Raw genomic sequence first — 24,041 nt, 5'->3', positions numbered from 1 at the left:
AACTTGGCCTTAATACTTGTAAAACATTTCTGGCATTTCGCTTTAGACAAAAGTTCAACTGGAAAAAGGTTAAAAAGAAAGTGAAACTCTAAAAGGTAAAGGTATCAAGAAGAACCTTGCAAGTAATCAACCGGAAAAGTCGTCAATATACTCTAAATCAGGGTATGATTCCTTAAAGAGGCCAAGTAAAAATTTGGAATGTGATAAATTCAACAGACCAAATTATAGCCTACATTTAACTTAAACATTTTAAGATTTCATAACATTTTACTTAAAGGCGAATTTAAATTTTACTTACAAGTTCAAAGAAGAATAATTGTTTCAAAACTTTAAATATTGAAATCTTTTAAAATATTACTATCCTACTTTGTTCAATTAAGACAAAGTGTAATCCCATATTAACCTTTAATACAACATCTCGGTGCTCTCAGTGATTATGATTGCCTGAGAAGTATTTCCCTTCTGGCATTGTGTAAATAATCGCCAATGCCACACAAAAAGTATTTAGAAAGTAATAAAAACATCAGAGCAATGTTTGATAAAGAGTTTCGTTGCTTCCAGCTTGCGGCCAAAAAGAAAATTAATAATGAAAAGGACAACTATGTGGCATTTAGGGCAAAAAAAAGAGCCGAAAATAAAACACAAAGTGTACAGAAATAGACACAGAGAAAAAGGACAACCAATAGCCAATAATGATGGCAAAGTCAAGCTGCATGAAACAATCTGTGAGGCGGGAGCAATGCGGTACAAGGGGCTAATGGGCAGGAGCGACTGAATGGAACTCATAGCCAAGCAATCAGTGCATAAGCACGCCCTGTAATCAAGCGTGGCGCCCGAGCAGGGACTCCATGGAACATCCGCAGCTCCCTGTTTTTTCGATGTAGCGAAATGAAAAGTTTTGTAATTAAAATTGAAAAAAAGCGAAAAAAGAAGGCTTATCAGAAGAAAGAGTGAAGAATGTTTCTCTGCTAAAATTGGGTTGCCTGCAAAAGTGTTGTTTTGTGAAGGGAACACGTGCGGATTTTCTGGTCTTACTTCTAAAAAACTAGGGAGAAAATAAGTGAATGTCCATTAAGTTCTTTAAGCGCTTTAAAAAAAATATATGCGTTAAAAATAAAATTTACATTTATGATGTGGTAGAAGAAAATAGTTTGCAACATTTATAATTATTATTTTATTTTTATTTGCTATAACTAGTTTTGCAAGCAATATGAGAACTTAAAAAATTCTAAGTTGTCCTTCAATGGTTGGGAAATTTAATTTGACTTATTTTTAACATCAATTTTAATTTATAATATGAAATAGTATTTAAATGCATATTCACTGAGCAAAACACACGAAACACTAAAGGGACTAACACAAAATTGAATTTAAGATCAATTTCAAGTGTGGCACTTAAGCATATCAATCATACGCAGTCTAGGTGGGTGTTATATATCGATATTAGCTCACAATTAGAATTAATTTGCGTGATAAATTCGTAAAATCAATTACTGCTTAAAGCCTAGACATCTCTGTTGACAGATGACACATATTAGCAGTTATGCATTGTTCATTAAATATGCATTTATTTCAATTATGTGCCGAGTACCACCGTGCTTGTACGTTGGTTTATTGAAAAATCTTTAAAGCTCTGCCTGGAAGCGGTTCAGAAAGTTATTTTCATGCTAATTACAAACGCCACAGACAACTAAAATCGGTGCAGAACCGCCGAGTGTGATACTGGCACAAGGAGAGTCATACATACTTGTATGGCTACTTGTAAGACAGTTGAAGTTGCAGCACTTAGGGCATTTAAATTTTCAAGTTTTAATGCAAACTCAGGCTGACTGACACACATGTAAATGCAGGCATGCATATATGAGTAGAAAATTAACTTAAGGCAACATCGTCTTCGCTTTCGTCCTCATCATCATCATCATCACCATTGTTGTCGTTGGTTGTCGTTCGTTGCTGTTGGTTGCCGTTGACAACGCTGGATAATACCTAAGGTATACAAGTGCCGAGGCTTGGGGCTAGGGGTGTGGGCATGGGGTGGCTGGGGGCGTGGTCGTGGTGGGAGAGCCAATGTGGGTAGTTCGGGTGGCAAGGTGAATGCCTGAAGTGACACAGTTGTTGCATCCAAATGTCTTGACGAGGCTGCCAAAGTGGGAAAATGGTGAAGTGCTTATTATGTTCAAAGTAATTCAGCAGATGCTCTTTAAAACAGATCAGCTATTTAATCAACAGATTTATAAAGTTTTTTGAAGAAGAAAAATTAATGATATTTAATTTTTTGAAAAACTATGGAAAATAATAAAAATAAATATGGAAAATAACTCAAAAATGTCTCTTAAATAAAGAAACATAAATAATAGTCAGCCATATTGTACATATGCCAATATATGAGAAGACAAATTCAATTAAACTATAATAATGAATAAATAAATCTATAAATCTATTCAATCATTTCAGATAAAAATATAAGAAAAACGAAAATATAAAAATCAATCATCATTGCATTTAGAGCAACATTTAAGCATGCCCGTCCATCAATGTTAGTGTGGAAAAGCTTTTGCATGCTCACGGGCGTCTCAGTGAAATTGTGGCAATTCCAGTGAAAGTACCCGCATGCAACTTACTTTTTACTTTGTTTTCATTCTTAATTAATAATTATGAAATAAGCACAAGAAGCGAAACAGAAAGCAGAAAAGGAGGCAATGCCAGCTTTTTCATTGTTGCTGGCAATATTGTTGTTTTCGAGTGTGGCACAACTTAAGGCGCACATTTCATGTGTTTTAATTAGCCAGTTTTGAGGTCATAAAGCGCAGTCAAGGCAACAACGATTGCAACTTGCAATTTAATGGCAATTTCAATTGCTTACTAATTGCTAGGCTAAGTCTTCCTGTCTGCTTAGTGCTGATTAATTTGCAGCTTGCCGTTCTTTTTCCCGATCCGCCTTTTATTCGATTCAATAAAATGCAAAATAACCAATGAGCCGGAGAGGAAAACAGCGAGAAAATGAAATGGAATGCAGTGAAAAACCTCATAAAAATGTAAATCCCGGCTTGCCGGAGCACTTAAAAACCGAACCGCAAAGAGTGGGGCTGGAGATGCCAATACATAACCGAGTGAGATGGCAGTCGACGCACTTCCGGTTTAATTAAACGGAAACTGATTTAATTGCATATTTGATGAGCTACGAAGCGGGCGACGCAAATTGTGGAGTGTGCGAGGAGACCCCAAACTAGTGGATACCATAATCCTCCCGCAACCCCCAATTCCAATCCCGATCCCACTCCTCAACCATGACGCACTTAGTTATGCGACAGAGTGGCGAGATACAAAACCCAGACTTACTCTCCCTCGGCCTTCTATTTTATGCTGCTCGCAAGGAATGTGAAAAAGATTCTGGCGCCTTGTCATAGGCAACTTGATGCTTTGAGAGCTTAGCATAAATTGTGATAAATACTAAAAAGGCATTTTATTTATGCCTCACTTAATTACACACACAAAGCGCCAGGGAAGGAGATAGAGGTGCGGTGAGGGAAAATCGGAAAAGATGCTGGAAAAATCTTCTCTGATGTCCTTGTCACCTAAGCGTAATAAATAAATAAAATGCTACTGCTATTTTCACAGGCCACCAAAGAACTGCTTTGTCCTGGCTAACAAGTGAACCCGAACTCGAAGGTTTATACGGATTTTCGAAAACTCACCAACTCTTCGTAAAACTGAAAATTGCGATTTAAATTATAAGAATTGTAAAGAAGCTTAAACAAATTTAATACTAAAATAATTGAGCTGTACAAATTTGATGAAGCTAATTGTAATGTAAATATAATAACAACTCGCCATTATATAATTAATGAACAGGTTAAATGTGTTAATTTAAAAGTCAATAAACAAGTATATGTTAATTAAATTAATTTAATGTAATTAATCCGATGTGAAAATATTCATGCTATGCTAAAAACGGAAATTTATAAATTCTGAAACTCGCATTATATAAAATTTTATTGAACATTTAACTTCAATGTGCTTTTAAATTAACAGTATATTATTTGTTAATTATACAAAATAAAAATCTATAACAACATTTCACCATTATCATTACCATTAATTAACTAATTAAATGTTTAAATTAAATAAATAAATAGTGAATGTAAAATCCAATGTGATAATATACGTTCATAATAAAAATAGTAGCTTTATTAATTGTTAAATTGTTCGTATTAAAAAACTTCGAACCCATAAACGTAGTTTGCCTTTCTTGGGAATCTTCTTTTATATCTATTTTCCTCTGCCTGCTGGTTAATTTTTATTATTTCCTCTTCGCACCACAACCTCGGAAATGGGTATTGGACTACGACTTTGTCCTTCGCTGCCGAGCTGCTCCTCCATGCCGCTTTTAATTTAATGTGCGCATTTTTATGAACATGTTAATTTGATATTCAATAAAGTTGGTTTGATTTTCGGCTTTTAATGGATTCATGGATTTAATGACATGGCGGTTGGGTGCCTCGCAGTTTTCTCCTTCCTCCATCTCACTCGGTTTTAATGCCCTTCACTTTCGCATCGCTTCGCTGGCGATGGCCAAGGATTCCAGAGTCCTGAGTCTCGGAGTCCTTATTCCTGAGTCCTGCGACCCCGAGGTTTGTGGTGTGAATTGCTGCACAGCTTGTTGGATTTCTGATTTGTCTCTGAATTGCATTTCGAATCGGGGATTGGCGGGGCTGACGCAGTTGATTTTATTTTCAAAATCTTTTCCCCGAAAGTATGCAATAAAAAGTTAGACTTGAAAGCTAAGTGAATTCTGCAATTAGCTGCAAATTCAAATGTGAACGAGATTTCGGGAATCCATTGAAAACTATTTCTAGGAAATTTCCGCACTTTACCGGGCCAAATTCATGACCATAATAAAGCGTTCCGCCAGGTGGCCATGGCTCTTGCTTCTTTTACGTTAACAGCCTTTTTTGGCGGTTTTACGATTTCAATGCACATTATCGAGTAATTATGCGGCATCAAAGGGTGAGAGTCAGGATGTACATGAATAGCTGAATAGCAGCTCAAAACTCCTCTCAGTATGCACTCGCTTGTTTTATGAACACTCAAAAGCGCTAACACACCACGTTAACAGACTCATTAACTGCTGAACAAAGCAAATATAATTTGTAGACCAATAAACTCCGGCCCCCCCATTGAGTGGGTCCAAAAATGGGGAGACAATGGGGGACTCTTCTCATGCGGAAGCCACCAAGCAGCGAAGAATGGAGAAGAAAACCCTCTTGCTAGACAAGGATGCGAATGAATGAATGGCCAGCGGCTGAATGGTTGCAAATGGAAAGAATCCTTTTATTACTTTGGCGCGGCAACAGATTTCGCAGGCACAAAAATGAATTTAGCATAAATGAAACATTTTTACGAGCTGCCATTACGGCCAAAGCAACATGACAAATAAAAATACAAAACAAAATAAAATAAATACAAAACAAGAAAGAAAGCAAACTTCGGCAAGCCGAAGTTCATATACCCTTGCAGCTATCGCAAGAATTAAATATTTTTGAAAACATTAAAATTATGATTTACTTGCGTATTTGAACCATAATTCTGAAATATTTAACCCTTGCTATATGTCGAAGAACTAAAAAAAAAATTAAAAAACAGCAAAGTTATAATTTTTTTCAATTATTTTTCCGATTGTTCCTATGGGAGCTATATGCTATAGTCGTCCGATTTTGATGAAATTTTAACCATAATTCTGAAATATTTAACCATTGCTATATGTCGAAGAACTAAACAAAAAATTATAAAACAGCAAAGTTATAATTTTTTTCAATTATTTTTCCGATTGTTCCTATGGGAGCTATATGCTATAGTCTTCTGATTTTGATGAAATTTTAACCATAATTCTGAAATATTTAACCATTGCTTTATGTCGAAGAACAAAACAAAAAATTAAAAAACAGCAAAGTTATAATTTTTTTTCAATTATTTTTCCGATTGTTCCTATGGGAGCTATATGCTATAGTCGTCCGATCCGGCTCGTTCCGACTTATATACTACCTGCAATAGAAAGACAACTTTTGGGAAAGTTTCATGCAGATAGCTTTAAAACTGAGAGACTAGTTTGCATATAAACGGACGGACAGACGGACAGACGGACGGACAGACGGACGGACAGACGGACGGACAGACGGACGGACAGACGGACATGGCTAGATCGACTCTACTAGTGATGCTGATCAAGAATATATATACTTTATAGGGTCGGAAACGTCTCCTTCACTGCGTTGCAAACTTCTGACTGAAATTATAATACCCTCTGCAAGGGTATAAAAAAACCAAATTGGATGTCCTAAATCGAACCGAACACCAGAATACTCTGGTGTTTTTATCTTATAAAAATTCATTTTGTGGCATTGCTATAATTACATTATAAACATTAGTTTAATAATTATTAAGAGGGTGTGTTTTTATACTTTTAAATATGCAGTTCTACCTATTCCAATGAAGAATGAGGCAAGGCAAAATAAATATTTGCCAAGCCCAACAATAAGAGTTAGGGGCAGGTGAAGGCCTTTGTCGAATGTAATGAACAAAATATGCCCAGTGCAAACTGAAGCTTACGTATGCGCAATGCGTGACTATACATATGTAAGCATATATATGTGTCTGCCATATAACAATGTCAGCAGCCATGGAGACACACACAGTTGAGTCAGATAGGTCTGGGCAATAAAAAACATCATCGAAGCCATTTGTCAAAAGACAACACAGCGAAGCGATGATGAACAGTGGCGAGGAGAGAGATGGACAAGGACGAAAACGAAAACGAGAACGAGAACGAGAACGGGAACGAGAACGGAGACGTTGGGCATTTCGTATTCATTGCCAAAAATCACAATAACAGTCCCTCCGACGGCATTTTATAGCACTCGAAGTGCTCACACCTCTCGTTTCCCATTCCGCGAAAATCGCACCACCCACATTGTTACAACGCCGCGAAGTAGGCAATGGACAGACTGCCGAGCTAACTTGTGTCCAAACACGCTCGTCTACAAAATGCGTTGCGGCGCGGACAGCGGACTCCCGACAACGGAATACGGAATACGTAATACCGAGTACGGACTACTGGCCACGGACATGGGCACAGACCCGTACCCGTAACAGGGACGATTTTAAAGCGTGCTTGGGACTGGGCGAGAAAAACGCATAAATAATCTTGTTGCTCACGGCTGTTGAAATGGCGTGAAATAATAAAAGAGACGTGAAAGCAATAGCCGACTATGGCAACGTGCTTGGAAGCCAGTGTTGCCAACTATCCTGGCCAAATCGAGCAGACAAAATTGCTGGTCCTTGCTAAAAGCCAACATACTGTTTCCTGGCAACTAATGCATTCGGTAAGAGAGAATCAAAACATATTGAGACAAAAAAAAGCCTGATAATAAAATTTGTGTCAGTAAGCAATCTAATCTCAACAGCCATGTATCCAGCAATACAGTAATTAAAATATGTTTTTAATAAATAAATACAAATTGTAAAACTTTACAAATTAAGTGTTAACTGTTGTAAAACATTAGTTAAGCTCTTACATAAATATTTTCTAAATAAAGAATAGGAATTGAATAAAGGAAATACAACATTTTATATATACAAAAAAGTGAATTTAAATTGTAATAAAGTTTATTAAAAGGTTTGTTATTTGTTAGCCAAGTTCACAACACCGATGGCCGCGAACAGCAATCGCAACCGGAATGGCAATGGCAATAGCAACACTAGTGGGGGGCAGGACTTTGCCGAAAGCCTTTTGAGTTTTGCTGCTGCTGTAGTTATTGCTGTTGCCGTAACGGTTACCGTTAGTGTCGCGCCGTTGGCTATTGTCGAGAGCCGGGCTCAAATCGCGATTTTTAGTGGGCTGCAATCGAAGCGTTTGCGATTTTACTTCACTGAATTAAGTGAAAGCGTAGACTGCGTATACGTAGTGTGAGCCCTGAAAAGGGCAAGTGAGACGGAACGAAAAGCAAATCCAAAAGAAATGTGTGCTGTGCACTAGAGCCGATTATGAAAAAAAGCTATCAGTAAAAGCTTAATAAAGTATACTGACCAGGCTAATCCGTAATGTTATTTTTAAAAAAATGTATATTATGGTGTGTGAAAAGCGTCTTACATTATTAATAATAAAACTATTAATTTAAATTAACTATTTAATTATGTATGTTTTATGTGTATGCTAGTTATATAAGCTTTTCTATAAATTATTTTAAATAACTTTTACATCCCAAAGACATTTTTAATTTGCAAAATAAAGTTCTTAAGTTTAAAGCAAAAGCTTAGAAAACAACATAAATATTCTGTTCCTTTCTTAGCTCCCATAGTTAAGCTCTTTTACTGAATTTGGGGTCAATCATGAGAAATTTAATAAATCGAACTTTCAATCATGTATTGGACGATAAGCATTTAATAATACAAAACTGTAAGAAAATCGGTTATAGTCTGAGAAAGCGAAAAGGAGCTTAGCATTCTACCTTACGACTGCATAAGCTCTGTCAGTGGGAGCCTTTCATTTGATTTATGTATTCATTGTTTCGTGGCTGCAAATCCCGTATAGATAAATGGGGACTTGGTGTATTCAAGCAACTTATGAAATCCCGTTCCGGGGCAAAATTCAGACCCACTCGGCTGGCAGCCACAAGCCATTGAATGTCCGACGGGATTAGAGACAAATTAAAATTGTAATATTTTATTTATGTGCGTTGTTGCTGGCACAGGAATAGCCACAGCAGCAAAACCGAACTGGAATTGCGGCACGTTGTCCTTTTGGTCCTTGGCTTGGCCTTGGGTATTACGGGTTAATTTGTGTGTTTATTGCAGTTGGCCAAGTTCGGCGCTGGGTTTGGACCATCTTTGGGGAGAGCACCGACACTTAAACGTATTTACACGCGATATGCCAACAACAACAACAAGTTAAGCCACAACAATGAAGGCAACCGAAACAGAGATGGCAAATGGCAAATGCCGAACGGCAAAACGAAATATTGTAGACTATTTAAAAAATTTATGTGCGGATGTTTTGCCGTCGGGATATTTCCGGTTTATGATGATTATGTTTTGTGTGCACTTCCTCTGCTCTCCTCCTTTCCGTTTATTTTTAACAAGCGGATTACTTGGCGCCACCCTCCAAGTTTTCTCCTCATTTTTTGTTGAGAACCAACCTTACTTCTTCGGCGCACTTTTCTTCTGGCGCTTTGTTTGCTCCCACTTCCACATCCACTTCCATCTCATCCATCGTGCATAATAATAAACATAATTTGGTTTATTTCTTATTTTTTATTCACTTTTTTATGTATACATTTGACTAGCCAGAAAATTGTTGCGTGCGCATTTTAATTATTGTTTTGCAACGGTTTTTTTATGTTTATTGGTTACTTTTTGCTGGTTCTGTTTGATTTGCGCGATAAAAGTCTTTTACACTCCTCTGAGTCTGTTTTTGCGACCACATATTCACAGTTATTTATGTCTTTTATGACAATAGGACATAATTCTACTTCAAAGGGTGGATGAAATAATACAAATGGATAATATATAGACAATAGATAGAAAAGAGTAAACCTGTACAGAGAAGCCACAAAAATATCTTTGAACAGAAAATTAAATATTTTTGTAAATAAAATAATTTTAAATTTAAGCAAAGGGTTAAGAGCATTGATTTTCAAAATTAAGCAAATTAAGCAATGACATATCAGGAAATGGCTGAATTATTAATGGCTGAATAATAAATAATATATATATATATAAACAATATATTTAATCAGGACGTTATATCTATGTACAAGAAAAAAACATAAAACGTTATCGCTAAATATTTATTTTAAATATATTTGTTAGCCTCTGAAATAGAAAGAACACTTAACAGTTTCATTAGAGTGTAAATCATAATTATTTGTATTTGATATCTTTTTCAGGCCTTAAAAATGGCTATTTATTTTTAACTCTTAAAGATCTCTCATTTAAAGTCTGGCAACGACAAATAATATGTCGCGGAGCCCAAAAGCAAACAAAAAAACAAATGGAAATGAAAATTAATTTGCCTGGAAAACCCATCCAAATAAAAAAGGGGAACAAGGAGCCAGAGAGTAGAAAAGCGAGATACCAATAACAAGTGCTGGAACACAAAAGCCAACAAAGGAGTAAGGGATATATGTTTTTTTGGGGCGGGGAACTTGGTATTATTTTTATTTCTTTATACAAAGGCGACATCGTCTGGCTTTTATTACGCTTGGCCATTCTCTTTTGTCGGTGGCGGCGGTGGCTGTATATGTGGTGGTGGTGGGGATTGGTCAATGGCCAGCAGCCACAAAAAGTAATCTCTGAGTATAAACGCATATCCTGGACTGCAATTATGCCAAATGTTGAGCATTATGCCACCGCAATTTTCATTACCGCACACGACATGGCCAACGGACATGTGTGCTCGACCCTCTCACACTCCCGCCACCAAAAATAAATGCTAAATTTTGATACACATTTCGTTGGCGGTGTTAAGCTCTGAAACGCTTATTAGGCCGGGCCAACAAGCGGCCAAAACAACACCAGGGAGTTCAGCAGAAAAAAAAACAATAACTGGGCATTAACCCAACAATGCCCAAGCTGCATGTACGCCTCATAAAAGTCTAATTAATTAAAATCGTGCCCGACCAGCCAGCGGCAATCCCAAAGCCAATGTGCCAGCCTCAGCGGCAACCTCGGCGTCAACGCTGCGTATGCGTAATGCGCTCTGGGACTTTCGCCACGACGGCTGGCTGACTGGTTGGCAGGCGCTAATTAAAAGCCTGCCTCATAACTTTTCTAACCAAAAAAGTATATAAGACTCATAGGAAAATTAAAATAAGGTGCCTTATCGATACGACGAATCGTATATGCCCTCTAATTAAATTTTGTAATAAAAGCTGGGTGACCAAGAGGATTGTTAAAAACGTTACATATAAATGTTAATGATTTCTGTACTTAATATAAGCTTAAAATAAAGTAATGAAGCTGCAATATGCTTACCATAAGTAATCATAAGTGAAAAAATCAGGCAGTGAAAGACAAAGTTAAATCTAGGAAAAATCTACTTCGAAAAAACACCTATTTCAGTGAAAGTACAAAGTATTTCTTCAATCTTTTAAGTCAAGAGTATATTCCTAGGAAAGCCTGCGATCCTTTTATCGCAGGCATGTATTATAAAGTCAATCGGCCCTGAATATGTTAGTTCTTAGCTTATCATTTAGTTCCTGTTTCCCCAGAAGCAGCAAGCATTAACCCACAGAGACTTCGCCGCAGTGATGAAAATCACTTTTAATAAACTTCTTTCCTAGTATTGATGATTTTTATTGCGCGAGGTTTTCCCGAGCTCAGTCGGGGATGTTAATTAGATTTTATTATGCCTGTGTTGGTGTGTGTGGGCTTGTCCTTTGTGCGCTTATGACGGGGGCCAGATAATGCCAGCGGGGATTATGGCTTATTAAAAGGCTTATGAAAGTCAAAAGAAAAGTTTACTTAATTTCAGTTAGTTAAGCGCCAATGAAAGCCGCCCACTTGAGTATTGGCCAGTGCCAACAATGAGGGACAACGTTTGCCCCGGCGCCTCTGCCAAATGGCCAATATAAATGGCCTGACTTAGGTCAACTCCTCATCGCCCAGTGCCTCGCGAGTCTTTGGCAATTTTACAAGAATTTTCGGATTAGACTCGCCGGCAGTTTATGGCCGGCTCATAAATTCAAATGTTGCAAACATAAAATCAAATAAAAATCTGCAATAAACATCAAATTGACAACACGTTGAGTGCAATTTTGTTTTATGCGGACTTGGCCAAACTTATTAACATGCCAACATTTGACACACATTTTATTTTTCCTTTTAGGTTTATTATTGGCATAAATAATTTGTACATTCTTGTGGGTAAGATCCGCATTTTATAGATTTTTGTATATTATAAATAGTAACAGAGCCCAAATAAATTTGATGAACAGAAAAATACGGTGTGTATTGACTAAATGAACTTTTAATAACTCAAATTTTGCAAAATAATATTTAACAGAAGCTATTTTCCACAGATTTTTGAAATAAAAACCCAATGTTATAAACAAAAAATTAATAAAAACTATTGTGTCCTGATAATAATGCTTGAAAAAATGAGGTGGAAAATGATGTGCTGCCTACGATGAACTTTTAAAAGCTCGCTTATCAAAAAGAGCTAGTTAAATATTGATATGAACAAACTGCAATCAACCTATCTAATCAATGAACCAAACAAAACAATTGCATTAAGCGGTATCAGACGCAGTCGTTTGTTTTCCATTTTACGGACAGATCACTGTAGTTAGGTGTGCTTTTATGCACGGTGCGTTCGTTACCTTGGCCATCGGTGGACCATCACAGACATAACGCTTCAATGGTTATGAAGGGGAAGTTGTTCACTTGCGGTTCATCCTTTTCGAGTTCTGGGAACCAGCCGACTTCGACTTCTTTTGATTCACGTTTCTGGGGTATTTCACCCAGCAATTTTGGGAGCAATTGTGCGCACTTTTTTCTCCAGCTTGTCCTGTGCATTTTAATGTGCCTTTTCTGTCCCAGTATTCCATTCTTTCAATTCCTCTTTTTTTATTTCTTTGCTTTTTTTGTGAAAAGAAAAGAAAACATGCTGGGCACGTGCTGATTGATGTAAAATACTTAATGAGCGCGGTTATGTTTATGGCCAAAAAAAGAAAGGAATGAAAAGGGTTTGGAGAGATAACGATTGGAAAAGGTAAAGTTTTCTAATTATACTAATATACAATACATGGCAGTTAAGGGGGAAGAAGCTATTCGTCCTTAAAATATTTTCTTTCTTTGTTCTAATTGCTAGTGCTATAATGTGATATGATACATTTTATAATGGGTCTATTTTAATATTCATTGTATGACCGCTAGCAATTCTACATTAAACTTTTTTAATATTGCAAAAAAAAAACTAAAAAATTACCACAAATATTATTTTAAAACCTATTATAGTTATAGATTATAAGCTGTTTTAAATGGTCATTCTAGTAAAAATATTTTATTTAGCTCTTCCACGGTCGTTAAACAGACCGATAAGATAACTCGCTATTAGTGTGGGATAGAAACACTTAAAATAAATACGTGTATTTCTTTTACGCTACAGTCAATTATATTCCACACCAATTCAATTCACACATATCTATTTAACTCAGATTAAGTAAGGTTATCAACCTTTAGTTTGTAATTGATTTGGTAAAATGAGTCTACAATTTTTATAAAAACCAAAAAAGCTATAAGCTTTAGATATGCACAACGTTTAATAGATTCTGCTAGCTAAATAGGTTTCTATCGCTTAAAATACAATAGTTTTCCAAAATTGTCAGATATATCCTTTTTACACATTCGCTTTGTACAATTTTTAAAATAAATAATAGCCAAGTTTAATAATAAGAAACTTTGTTTCACACTTACCACAAGATCCAAATGTGAACCAAAAAAAAAAATGTTTTACCCATAATGACATAAGTTTATCTTACCATGGGTACATTTAATCGGTACTCAAGGTTTCTTGTCACCAATGAGACCAGTTTCCAACCCAGAAAGATCACAATCATAGCAGTCAGTCCGATTCGTCCAAAAAGTACCGAAACAACATCCACGTCATAATATTGCATTAGGGACATTTCCTGCTCGGCGATTCGCATATGATCGGCTCCCTTGTGCCGCAGGATATATTCTGTCCACCAAATGCCGGTCTCCATAGGAGACATGGGTTGGTCATGAAATCGGTTTGATAAATCCCGGGCATTTTGCCTATAACTAGCATTCAACAACATATCCTCAATGATCATGACAACGCCGTCGCTAGTGAGATCTGTATAATCCAGCCTTTGGGCCACGCCCATCTGCTCCATGCGCTTGGTGTTCTGGAACTGATCATAGAATAAAGGAACACAGAGCTGGGGAACCGCGTAGTGAGCGGCTTCGATGGTGCTCAAAAGTCCAGCATGATTGATAAAGAGCTTTACGTTGGGATGATTGAGGATCTCTCGCTGGGGAAAAAACGATCTCGCAAAGACTTTCTTAGAATCATTGAACATAGCTGGATTATTGTTTTTCCATATCACTCTCTGCTTTAGTTGCTTAAAGGCGGCAAACAGAGTTGTCTGCATTCCCGGCGGCAACCACTTATCCCGTACTTGCAGACCCATTGAAAAGTATATGACTCCATGTTCGGCTTCATCCAGTAACTTTTGAAGCTCGTCATCCAAGGGTATCGCAGGGTCGGCAAGGTGCATGCCGGCCACTTCCACGATATTGGGAACATTACTGCGCACTCGACCCATGCTGAAATGCTGATTGATCAGGATCAGCGAGAATCTCCGGCGCAGATCATGGATACTGGATGACGCTCCGGGAAAGTACTGCTTATAGAGGTCGATTTGGGACGGCAGGTAAATGAAACGCTCCACTAGACGCTCTTCGGTGATGAAGATCAGGTTGTGCCACTTCTCCATCAGACTGAGGCCGGGCGAATAGCCCAAGGCGGACATCGGTTCGTAGATACTCGGCGCCGAGTTCCCCACCAGGAAGTCAATGTTCCACGCCGATCCGTAGGCGGCGATTCCCACCAGCGGTGCATTAAAGTGCTGCGAAAATCCGTAAAGGGCATCGGTGTGTGCAGCCTCCATAATCACCATCGAAAACTGGGCACTCGAGTTGTGGAGCAGCTCCTGCACCCCAGGATCTCCCAGTACGAATCGCGAACAGTTGTTGAAGTATTCGGACACGAACTGAGCCTCCATCCATTTGCTAAGCTCCAAGTCGAAATCATAATTCATGAGTTCTGTAAATGGTTTAAAAAGTTAAAAAAAAAAAGAAATATAAATAATTGTTTACATATACAAAATTATTTTGATTATTTCTTGGGAAAAACACAATTTCTTTTTGGTGATTCGAATGTGCAGTCAACTAGACAAGCACAAAAAAACAAGAAAGGTATATTTTTTTTGGTGGAGAGAACATTGTTTAAGGTTTTTTTTTTCAAAGCAATAAATCCAGGCAGTTTGACAAATCAAAAACTGATAATCAAAAATAACCATGTGGTTTCTATTTTCAAAGTACTCAGAGTAAGGTAACGAACCTTGCTTCAGCATATCTAATTTGGGCACGCGTATATGATGAACCGCTTCTATGTCGGGCATATCTGCGACGGACGATATCACAGTCAGTTGGTGACCCCGCTGAGCGAGGTTCTTCAGGTACGGAGTGACCAGCAAATAGGACGAGCCAAAAGTGTACGAGAAGATGGCCAAAATGTTTTCCGTCTCGGCTAGTCTTGGGCACAGCAGGCCAAGTATTAAGGCCGGGAGCAGCAGACCAGCAATGCCCGGGCCCCTAGACATTTCACGAAAATCGACCTCACATGCCGATGCCCGAAGCGATACTGCTTTGGTAAAAATACTCCGCCAGAAATGCTCGATGGAGCAATCTAATCAGTGTACAGAATGAACGAATATGCGAAAGAGTTCGAGCAGAAAATGCGAAATAGTTCCAGTCAGTCAGTTGAAAATCGGTTGCCCAATCGACATGTTGCGCCTGGGGCGATGGCTTTTCCCGGTGCTCGGTCTGATATTAAACGCGATCTGCTGGATCCGCGGTGCCCGAGTTCTTATTGTCGATCCCTTCGAATCGCACGCGCAGTGCCGTATGATGACACCCTATATTCAGGCACTCACCGATCGGGGTCACCAGCTGACTGTGATACATGCGTTCAAGCACTGCAAGCTTATTCAAAATGTGTCCTTCATTCGTATTAGGGATAATAATAACGTTATTTCGGGTACGTGAGTAAAGGGTAAATAAAAACGAAATCTTACAGCCATTAAAACCAGTAATTTTTTTAGATAAGCTTAGACGCGAGATAACAAATATTATTCCGTCGTCAAGTGACAGAATTGAATGGCAATTTTTTATTTGATAGATAAACGCATCAAAATTTAGATGAATGTATTTTAAAGGAGTAACATTTGTTACGCTGATTTAAGATTTGGTTGCTTGTTTTAATTAACATAAGTTTTGAGTGACTGATAATTAATTCAGTTAGAAAATCAACTTAAAATCTATTTCTTTGATATATTTTAAAATATAGATATTTTAAAATAGTAACAGAAATGACAATATAATTAAGTGTAACTCATATACATTTTTATAAGTTCTCTTCGGTTTCGTTTATGTTACTGTAGACTTTGAAGACATCCTGGAAATCCCTTCTACTCAGAGCAAGTGGGAAGAAATGAGTTCTATGGCGAGAATCATGGCTAACGTTGGTCTAAACGTACTGAATAATGAGGAGGTTCGGGCATTGATGCAATCGAATGTTACATTCGACTTGGTGGTGGTCGAACCATATTTCACCGACGTGCTCTACGGATTGGCAGCGCACTTCAAAGCCCCGCTGATCGGACTTTCCACCTGTGCAGCGGATTGGAATCTTAATAGCCTCTTGAGTCACGGATCATCCAATTTGGAGGAGCCTCTTCAAGTTTTCAGCGCGTTACCCTTGCGAAATATTATGAATCGAATGTACACTTGGTACTACACCACCGAGGAATGGCTGCTGATGCAGTTGGTTTTCCTACCGAAACTAAGACTCGTACACGATCACTTCTTTGGCCATCTCGATCGGAGTTTTCTTGAGATCCGACACAGCTTCTCTTTACTTCTGATGAATCAACACTTTAGCTTGTTTCGGGCCAGATCGAGTGTTTCGGGTATGATTGAGGTGGCTGGTCTTCACATACCCAAACAGATTCCAAGATTGCCGGAGGATCTGCAGTTGTTCATCGATGAGGCCGAACATGGTGTGATCTACTTCGCTTTGGGTGTGGAGCAGAAGAGTAAAGATTTGCCGAAAGAAACCAAGAAAATGTTGCTGGAAAGTTTTAAGTCGATGCCACAGCGCGTTATTTGGAAGTTTGAAGAGGAACTTCCTGAGAACTTAACCAGTAATATATACCTATCCGAACTTTTGCCACAACAAGCCATATTGGCACATCCAAACGTAAGGCTTTTTATTAGCCACGGCGGGATACTAAGTATTATCGAGGCCACCTATTTTGCGAAGCCCGTTTTGGGCGTACCTTTGTTCTTCGATCAATTCAGGAATTTGAAAGTTTTGATGGAGCAGGAAGCAGCCCTACAGTTGAACATAAACAGCATGACAAAAGAAGAGTTCATGGATACTTTGGGAAACCTAATAAATCAACCAAAATACAGGGAAAATGCCTTGGCCATGTCCCAAAAATTTCGGGATAGGCCTATGCATCCAATGGAGACGGCCATTTATTGGACAGAATACATCATGCGCTACAAGGGAGCAAATCATCTGAGAGTACTTCAATCACAAATAAAGCTGGTCGAATATTATTGCCTGGACAAATTCCTGATAGTCGGAGTACGTTTATTCTTGGTAGTGGGCATAGTTCTTTTTGCGCTTTTGAAAGGAAGGAGTTGGCTCGTTCGTTTGACCAGATACGCGAAGCCGTTTTGGAATCATCACAACATCGAAGCGGTTAGTTAAAATATTTATAAAAAGTTGTTTGACTTTTTAAAACAACTTTTAGTTTTTATAGAGATAGGTCAACTTACTAGTAGTAGTAAATCAAGATTCGATTTCACTACAAACTGTTAAGTTTACAAATTGGATATATATCGTTTTAGTAGTTAAAAAATATAAGTAAAATTAATGGAAAAAAACTAAAAGTGCTTTTGTATATACGTAAAAATAAAATAAATTATACATTTTCCGACATTTTTTTAGTTTACTTTGTATTGATTACAGCATGTACAATAATTGATAAGCACAACAGTAGCTTTATCTAATCTTAATTGAATTTATAATTATGACTGTTTCTAAGTGTTTCCAAACCTATTTTTGGATTGGCTGTGTGCTTATGGCTTTGAAACGGTGTATAAATAAGCATTAAATGTTTTATGTTAAAATATTTCAAAACTCCAAAATGAATTTTTAACTGTGAATAAAATTAACTTTAATTTAACGGAATAAATCTAATATTTTTGCAAAATGAAAAAGTAAGCAACGGACAATGAGCATCAACGGAAAAGATTTAATTTAGCTTGTCAGTAATTACTATTTTAAAAGAACAAGAAACAAGAAACCCCTATAAACTCTGCGTGAATCGACCTGACATGAATCCGCCTGAATTGATACTGTTTTGGTGTAAATACCCCGCCAGCCTAGCTCGATGGGACAATCTAATCAGTACAAAATAGGCAAAAATGTGCAAGAGTTCGAGTTAAAAACCCTCCAGTTAGTCAGTTAATAAACGGGCGTTCGGCCAATATGTTTTGCACGGGGCGATGTCTTTTGCCGGTGCTCGCTGTAATATTGAACGCGATTTGCTGGATCCACGGCGCCCGAATACTCGTCATCGCACCCTTCGAATCGCACGCTCAATGCCTTTTGATGACACCCTATATTCAGGCACTCACCGATCGGGGTCACCAGCTGACAGTGATTCATGCGTTCAAGCATTGCAAGCTTATTCAAAATGTGTCCTTCATTCGTATAAGGGATAATAACAACGTTATATCGGGTTCGTAATAGTGAGGTTGAAATATAAATGGAGAAACATTAGCCTTCCAGCACAATTATATAATTTACCGATTAAAGCAGGACGTATTCCTTAGAAATATATAAAAATATGCTATATATTTAAACAATACTGTTAACATTTCATGGCAGTAATTATAGCAAGAGCCTTATCTTATCTTAAACTCAGTAATTTTCTTTGATGAGGCAAATTTACCTCTGACGTCAGATAAACAATATTATACCGTCGGAAAGGGATAAAATCGAATGACAATCTTAGGTTTCAAGACAAAGACTACGGTCACCAAGAAAAAAGCTTAAGCCATGTATGTATATGGTATAAGGTCAACCTACGGGGACAAAATACGGAATTTAACTGGTAAACTTGATTTAAGACTTTAGTAGAGAGCTTACTGTAGATACTATTAAATATAAAGTTCCCGGTTGACATTAATATATTTAACATGTATACTGCATAAGCAATAATAGGTTTACTTCATTTCGTTATATGTATTTTTTAAAATATATTATATGCAAATAAATATAAGTCCTAGAAATGCCCATATGTTATTGGAAACCAAGTTAAAAGAATAATTTCCTTTGATTTTTTCGTTTACTCCAGACTTTGAAGAGTTCTTAATGATCACTTCTCCGGCGAGCAAGTGGGGAGAAATGAGTTCCTTGACCAGAATCATGGTTAACGCTGGTCTAAATGTCCTGAATAACGGGGAGGTTCGGGCCTTGATGCAAGCGAATGTTACATTCGACTTGGTGGTGGTCGAACCATCTTTCACCGATTTGCTCTACGGACTGGCAGCGCACTTCAATGCCCCAATAATCGGACTTTCCACCTGTGCAGCGGATTGGAATTCTAATACTCTTGTGGGTCACGGAGCCTCCATTTTGGAGGAGCCATTAATGCCGTTGAACATGATACCCGTGAGAAGTATTTGGGATCGCATACACAGTTGGTACTACACAACCGAGGAATGGCTGTTGGTTCAGTTGGTTTTCCTACCGAAAATAAAACTGGTTCACGAGCACTTCTTTGGCCATCTGGATCAAAGTTTCTTGGATATCCGGCACAACTTCTCTTTACTTCTGTTGAACCAACATTTTAGCTTGTTTCGACCTAGGTCGAGTGTTCCAGGCATGATCGAGGTGGCCGGCTTTCATGTCCCCAAGGAGGATCCAAGCCTTCCCAAGGATCTACAGGTGTTCATCGATGAGGCCGAATATGGTGTGATTTACTTCGCTTTGGGTGTGGAGCAAACAAGTAAGGATTTGCCGGAGGAAACCAAGAAAATGTTGCTGGAGAGTTTTGAATCGATGCCACAACGCGTTATTTGGAAGTTTGAAGACGAACGTCCGGAGAATTTAACCAGTAACATATACCTGTCCGAACTTTTGCCACAGCAAGCCATACTGGCACATCCCAATGTAAAGCTCTTTATAAGCCATGGCGGAATGCTCAGTGTTATTGAGGCCACATATTATGCGAAGCCCGTTTTGGGCCTGCCTTTGTTCTTCGATCAATTCAGGAATTTGGAAGTTTTGATAGAGGAAGAAGCAGCCCTTCAGTTAAATATTAACAGCATTACAAAGAAGGATTTTAAGGATACTGTCTATAGCTTAATAAATCAACCAAAGTACAGAGAAAATACATTGGCTATGTCGCAAAAATTACGTGATCAGCCCATGCATCCCTTGGAAACTGCCATCTATTGGACCGAATACGTCATGCGCTACAAAGGAGCAAATCATTTGAGGGTCTCTCAATCACAGGTGAAACTGGTCGAATACTATTCCATTGATAAATTCCTGCTGGTCGGACTACGGTTGTCCATAGTCGTGGGTATAGTTTTTATGGCCCTTTGCAAAGGCAGGTGTTGCCTCATTTATTTGGCTAAATTAGCAAATTCTTCTTTGTCTTTACCTGGTATTAAAAGAAATGTCGAACTGCCTAGTATAAATACAGGTTGAGCTTTAATCGAAATATTTGAATTAATATTTTTTGCTTTTAAGAGTTCATCAATAAGCAAGATTTGCGTAATTTTATAATATTTGATCGTAATGACGTCGTGTTATTTTTAATTTATTTTTTAAATACAATGAATAGCGAGTTGTAAGTTACAGTTTAATTTATATATAATTTATATAATTTAATATGTATATTATATAATTTAATAATTATATTATATATTATATTATAAATAATTTTTATATATTTATATATAATTTGGTTTCGATTGTAATTTTTCATTGTTATTTTTAGGCCTAAAAGAATTATATGCACAATAATGGCTTTATCTTATCTTAATTGCCTTTTATTGATGTTTGTCTCTATGTGTCTCCAGACTTAGTCTTAAAACGCTGCTTAGAGAGCATATATTATTGAAGGTGTGGTTAATAAAACATGAAATTATTTAATTTTAACGCTTTACAAATTAAGTAAATAAGTATATGTGTTACTTCTATATTTATATAATACAGATTAATTACAATGTTTTGTAAAATAAAGAACATAAAACCAGTTTTTGTATTTCGATTTTAACGTATTTACTATATTAAAATATATTTAAAGGCTAAAAACAATTTTAATTTAATTTTGTAGAATTATTAAAATTCTTGCAATATATTGTTCTCTAAAATATTATTGTCTTCAAACTAAAGTGATTAATTTTTAGTTAAAAGTAGGGTATACGTTTTTCGTTGACTCTGAAAACGAAAACCGTGTTCATTTAAAAGTTTTAGTAAACAAAAAGAACGAGAGAAATTGACAAACAAAAAGTCGAATGCCGATAAGCCGAAAAGTAAAGAGAACCAGATGGAAGAAAAGAGTACTATTTGCCTCTCTTATCGCTTGCATAACGACTAAATATTGTATGTAAACAATCAACAATGTTGACTAAGGCAAGCCGGTGACGCCAAAAAATATACGTACATACATAAATACATTTAAAATAAGAGAATACGGAAATTCGGCTTTCTCTTAAAACTAAACTTCTGTCTCGCTCCAGTGAATTTAAATTGTATGGAATGAGCATAATTTTCGCGATTTTTTTAATCGGCACTCACCGATAATTATATATGTATATAGAACAATTTCTGTGATAGATTAGTTGCCGTTTGTCAGCGAAACGCTGTGGTTGCTTTGGAAATGGGAACTATATGTTCTGGATTTGGGCTGGGGCTTTTGCTATTTGGCTCGATCTTTCTGTTCAGCGCCAATGCCGATGAAGGAGTTCAAAGCTCACGAATTCTGGCCGTTTTTCCCTTTCCCGGCCGATCGCAGTACATATTCGCCGAACAGTATCTCAAGGAACTGGCCCGTCGGGGTCATAATGTCACCGTGATCAACACTTTTGGCAACGAAGAAAACGATCCCAACTTTCATGTGATTGGTGCCAAAAAAATACACGAAATAATGGCAGGTAAGATATGCTTTTAAAGTAGTCACATCAATGTTTTTTTACGACCTGAATTTACAATTGCTTAAAGAAATTTGTAATTTATTTAGAGTAAGAACCTAAAATTTTTAATATAAAAATTATGTATTTTATATTTTTTTTTATTACAAAATATATATCCGATCCTATAAAATGATTTATTTTTGATCAGGGTGATTTAATAGACAAGTCTGTTTTAAGGGATTATTTTCTCTTATACAAGATTAACAGAAATGTTTTAGTTTAAGATTTTGATTTCTAGACTATTTTGGTTTAATTCAAATCTAAAATAAAATGGAGGAAATTTGAAAATTGATGTGACCAACCCTAAACTATGAGCCTTATTTCAGCTAGCTCTTTTAATAATACCTTGTATTACAGCATTTGGAAATATGGACTACAATCAGGAGGCAAGCCAATGGAAAGTTTTGACCATGACCACCGAGTTCCTCAATCTCCTGACTTCAAGTGTTTTGGACGATCCAGCTGTAAAGGAATTGTTGGCCAGTTCGCAGAGTTTTGATCTGGTCGTTTTGGAAACGGTTCAAAACGAGGCGCTGTTTGGCCTGGCCCAGCATTTTGGGGCCCAGACCATAGGAATTTCGTCGTACGGCACCGATATTCATATCGATGAGTTAATGGGCAATACATCGCCATTATCCTACAATCCCTTGTTGCTGTCATCGAGAACAGAGCGAATGGGTTTCGAGGATCGTTTGCGAAATGTGTGGGAGGCATCCATCATCTGGCTGCACAAGAGAATTATCCACCTGCCCACTCAGCGGGATTTGTATGCGAAATACTTTCCAAATGCCAGGAAATCGTTGAAGGAAGTTTTGGATAGCTTTTCGCTCATGCTGCTGGGCCAGCACTTTTCGCTGAGCTATACAAGACCCTATTTGCCCAACATGATCGAGGTGGGTGGTCTGCACTTGCAACAGCAGCGAAAGAGTCAGCCTTTACCAGAAGAATTGGCAAAATTTGTGGAGCAATCCCCCCAGGGAATTATATACTTCTCAATGGGCTCCAATATTAAGAGTGCAGATTTACCAGCGGCAACCCGACAAGTTCTAATGGAAACATTTGCCAGTCTGCCTCAACGTGTTTTGTGGAAATTCGAGGACGACCAGCTGCCTGAAAAGCCTCCGAATGTGTTTATAAGCAAGTGGTTTCCCCAACCAGATATCCTGGCACATCCGAATGTGAAGCTATTCATCACCCACGGAGGACTACTAAGCACCATTGAGAGTATTTACTTTGGCAAGCCCGTCTTGGGTCTGCCAGTCTTCTACGATCAGCACTTGAATGTGCAGAGGGCCAAACAGGCGGGATATGGTCTCAGTGCGGATTTGTGGAGTGCTAATGCCACAGGACTGACCTCCCTTATTCAGGAACTTTTGAGTAGTCCCAGCTATGCGGCAGCAGCACAAATTAAGTCCAAGCTATTCCGCGATCAAAAGGAAACCGCCTTGGAGCGATCGATTTGGTGGACCGAATACGTGCTAAGGCACAAGGGCGCCACCCACTTGAGATGTGCTGCCCGGGATCTGGACTTCATTCAGTTCCACGGACTGGACGCCTGGGGACTTCTACTCGCAGTCACTCTTGTCTCTATACTGATCTTCGTGATTCTACTACGCTATCTTCTGAGGGGACTCTGTTATGTCATCTCAAAACGTCGGGGGGCGTCGAGTAAATTGAAGACCCAGTAACCAATTAAAGTCCATTAACTAGTCAAGTTTATGCCGCCACCGATAAATTTGTATTGTTGTATTGTATTTGTTTTATTATTAACGTTTGTGTAAAGGTACGTTTGAAATTAGTTGTTCTGTTACTAGCACTTATTAGTATAATAATATTAAATGAAGTTGTAATCCATATTAAAGCTCAGCAAGTTGAACAAATTTTGGTCTTGTGTGGGGTAAGCCGATTGAAATTAATCCAACTAATTGTTTATTAGTGATATCAGGTGCATCAAG

At 37.7% G+C, this 24,041-nt stretch overlaps 4 protein-coding genes across 6 annotated transcripts; 3 read left to right on the top strand and 1 right to left on the bottom strand.

The window, feature by feature from the left end:
• Positions 1–9,874: 9,874 nt before the first annotated feature.
• LOC108136973 (UDP-glycosyltransferase UGT4) lies at positions 9,875–15,410 on the bottom strand. The gene is made up of 2 exons (XM_017258464.2): positions 15,143–15,410; positions 9,875–14,845 (listed from the first exon to the last, which is right to left on the bottom strand). Exons 1-2 carry the CDS (start codon positions 15,402–15,404, stop codon positions 13,527–13,529), a joined length of 1,581 nt encoding a protein of 526 aa, XP_017113953.1. The 5' UTR covers positions 15,405–15,410; the 3' UTR covers positions 9,875–13,526.
• On the top strand, positions 15,115–18,034 carry LOC108136972 (UDP-glycosyltransferase UGT5). Of its 3 annotated transcripts, none has more exons than XM_041709491.1 (2): positions 15,115–15,133; positions 16,245–18,034. In XM_041709491.1, the coding sequence occupies exon 2, from the start codon at positions 16,295–16,297 to the stop codon at positions 17,579–17,581; it is 1,287 nt and encodes a 428-aa protein (XP_041565425.1). In that variant the 5' UTR covers positions 15,115–15,133; positions 16,245–16,294; the 3' UTR covers positions 17,582–18,034. The 3 variants fall into 3 exon arrangements, with proteins under 3 accessions (XP_041565425.1, XP_017113952.1, XP_041565424.1); XM_017258463.2 differs by lacking the exon at positions 15,115–15,133 and adding an exon at positions 15,517–15,841 and having other exon boundaries at positions 16,245–18,032; XM_041709490.1 differs by lacking the exon at positions 15,115–15,133 and adding an exon at positions 15,838–15,856.
• Positions 18,035–18,355: 321 nt separating this feature from the next.
• Positions 18,356–20,736, top strand: LOC108136706 (UDP-glucosyltransferase 2). The gene is made up of 2 exons (XM_017258031.1): positions 18,356–18,617; positions 19,236–20,736. Exons 1-2 carry the CDS (start codon positions 18,365–18,367, stop codon positions 20,594–20,596), a joined length of 1,614 nt encoding a protein of 537 aa, XP_017113520.1. The 5' UTR covers positions 18,356–18,364; the 3' UTR covers positions 20,597–20,736.
• A 1,037-nt stretch (positions 20,737–21,773) lies between these two features.
• On the top strand, positions 21,774–23,947 carry LOC108136698 (UDP-glucosyltransferase 2). The gene is made up of 2 exons (XM_017258021.2): positions 21,774–22,047; positions 22,444–23,947. The coding sequence occupies exons 1-2, from the start codon at positions 21,774–21,776 to the stop codon at positions 23,772–23,774; spliced, it is 1,605 nt and encodes a 534-aa protein (XP_017113510.1). The 3' UTR covers positions 23,775–23,947.
• Positions 23,948–24,041: the final 94 nt, after the last annotated feature.

The sequence above is a fragment of the Drosophila elegans genome, unplaced genomic scaffold (assembly GCF_018152505.1).
Source record: "Drosophila elegans isolate 14027-0461.03 unplaced genomic scaffold, ASM1815250v1 contig_476, whole genome shotgun sequence".
In the NCBI taxonomy this organism is placed as follows: Eukaryota; Metazoa; Arthropoda; class Insecta; order Diptera; family Drosophilidae; genus Drosophila; species Drosophila elegans.
This window is presented reverse-complemented; position numbering and strand designations above follow the sequence as displayed.

Coding starts and splice junctions, on each gene's coding strand:
- LOC108136973 (XM_017258464.2), bottom strand. CDS start 15,404: ATGTCTAGGGGCCCGGGCATTGCTGGTCTGCTGCTCCCGGCCTTAATA. Junction 14,846..15,142: donor ATTAGATATGCTGAAGCAAG/GTTCGTTACCTT, acceptor AACCATTTACAG/AACTCATGAATTATGATTTC.
- LOC108136972 (XM_017258463.2), top strand. CDS start 15,517: ATGCGAAAGAGTTCGAGCAGAAAATGCGAAATAGTTCCAGTCAGTCAG. Junction 15,842..16,244: donor TAATAATAACGTTATTTCGG/GTACGTGAGTAA, acceptor ATGTTACTGTAG/ACTTTGAAGACATCCTGGAA.
- LOC108136706 (XM_017258031.1), top strand. CDS start 18,365: ATGTTTTGCACGGGGCGATGTCTTTTGCCGGTGCTCGCTGTAATATTG. Junction 18,618..19,235: donor TAATAACAACGTTATATCGG/GTTCGTAATAGT, acceptor CGTTTACTCCAG/ACTTTGAAGAGTTCTTAATG.
- LOC108136698 (XM_017258021.2), top strand. CDS start 21,774: ATGGGAACTATATGTTCTGGATTTGGGCTGGGGCTTTTGCTATTTGGC. Junction 22,048..22,443: donor AATACACGAAATAATGGCAG/GTAAGATATGCT, acceptor CTTGTATTACAG/CATTTGGAAATATGGACTAC.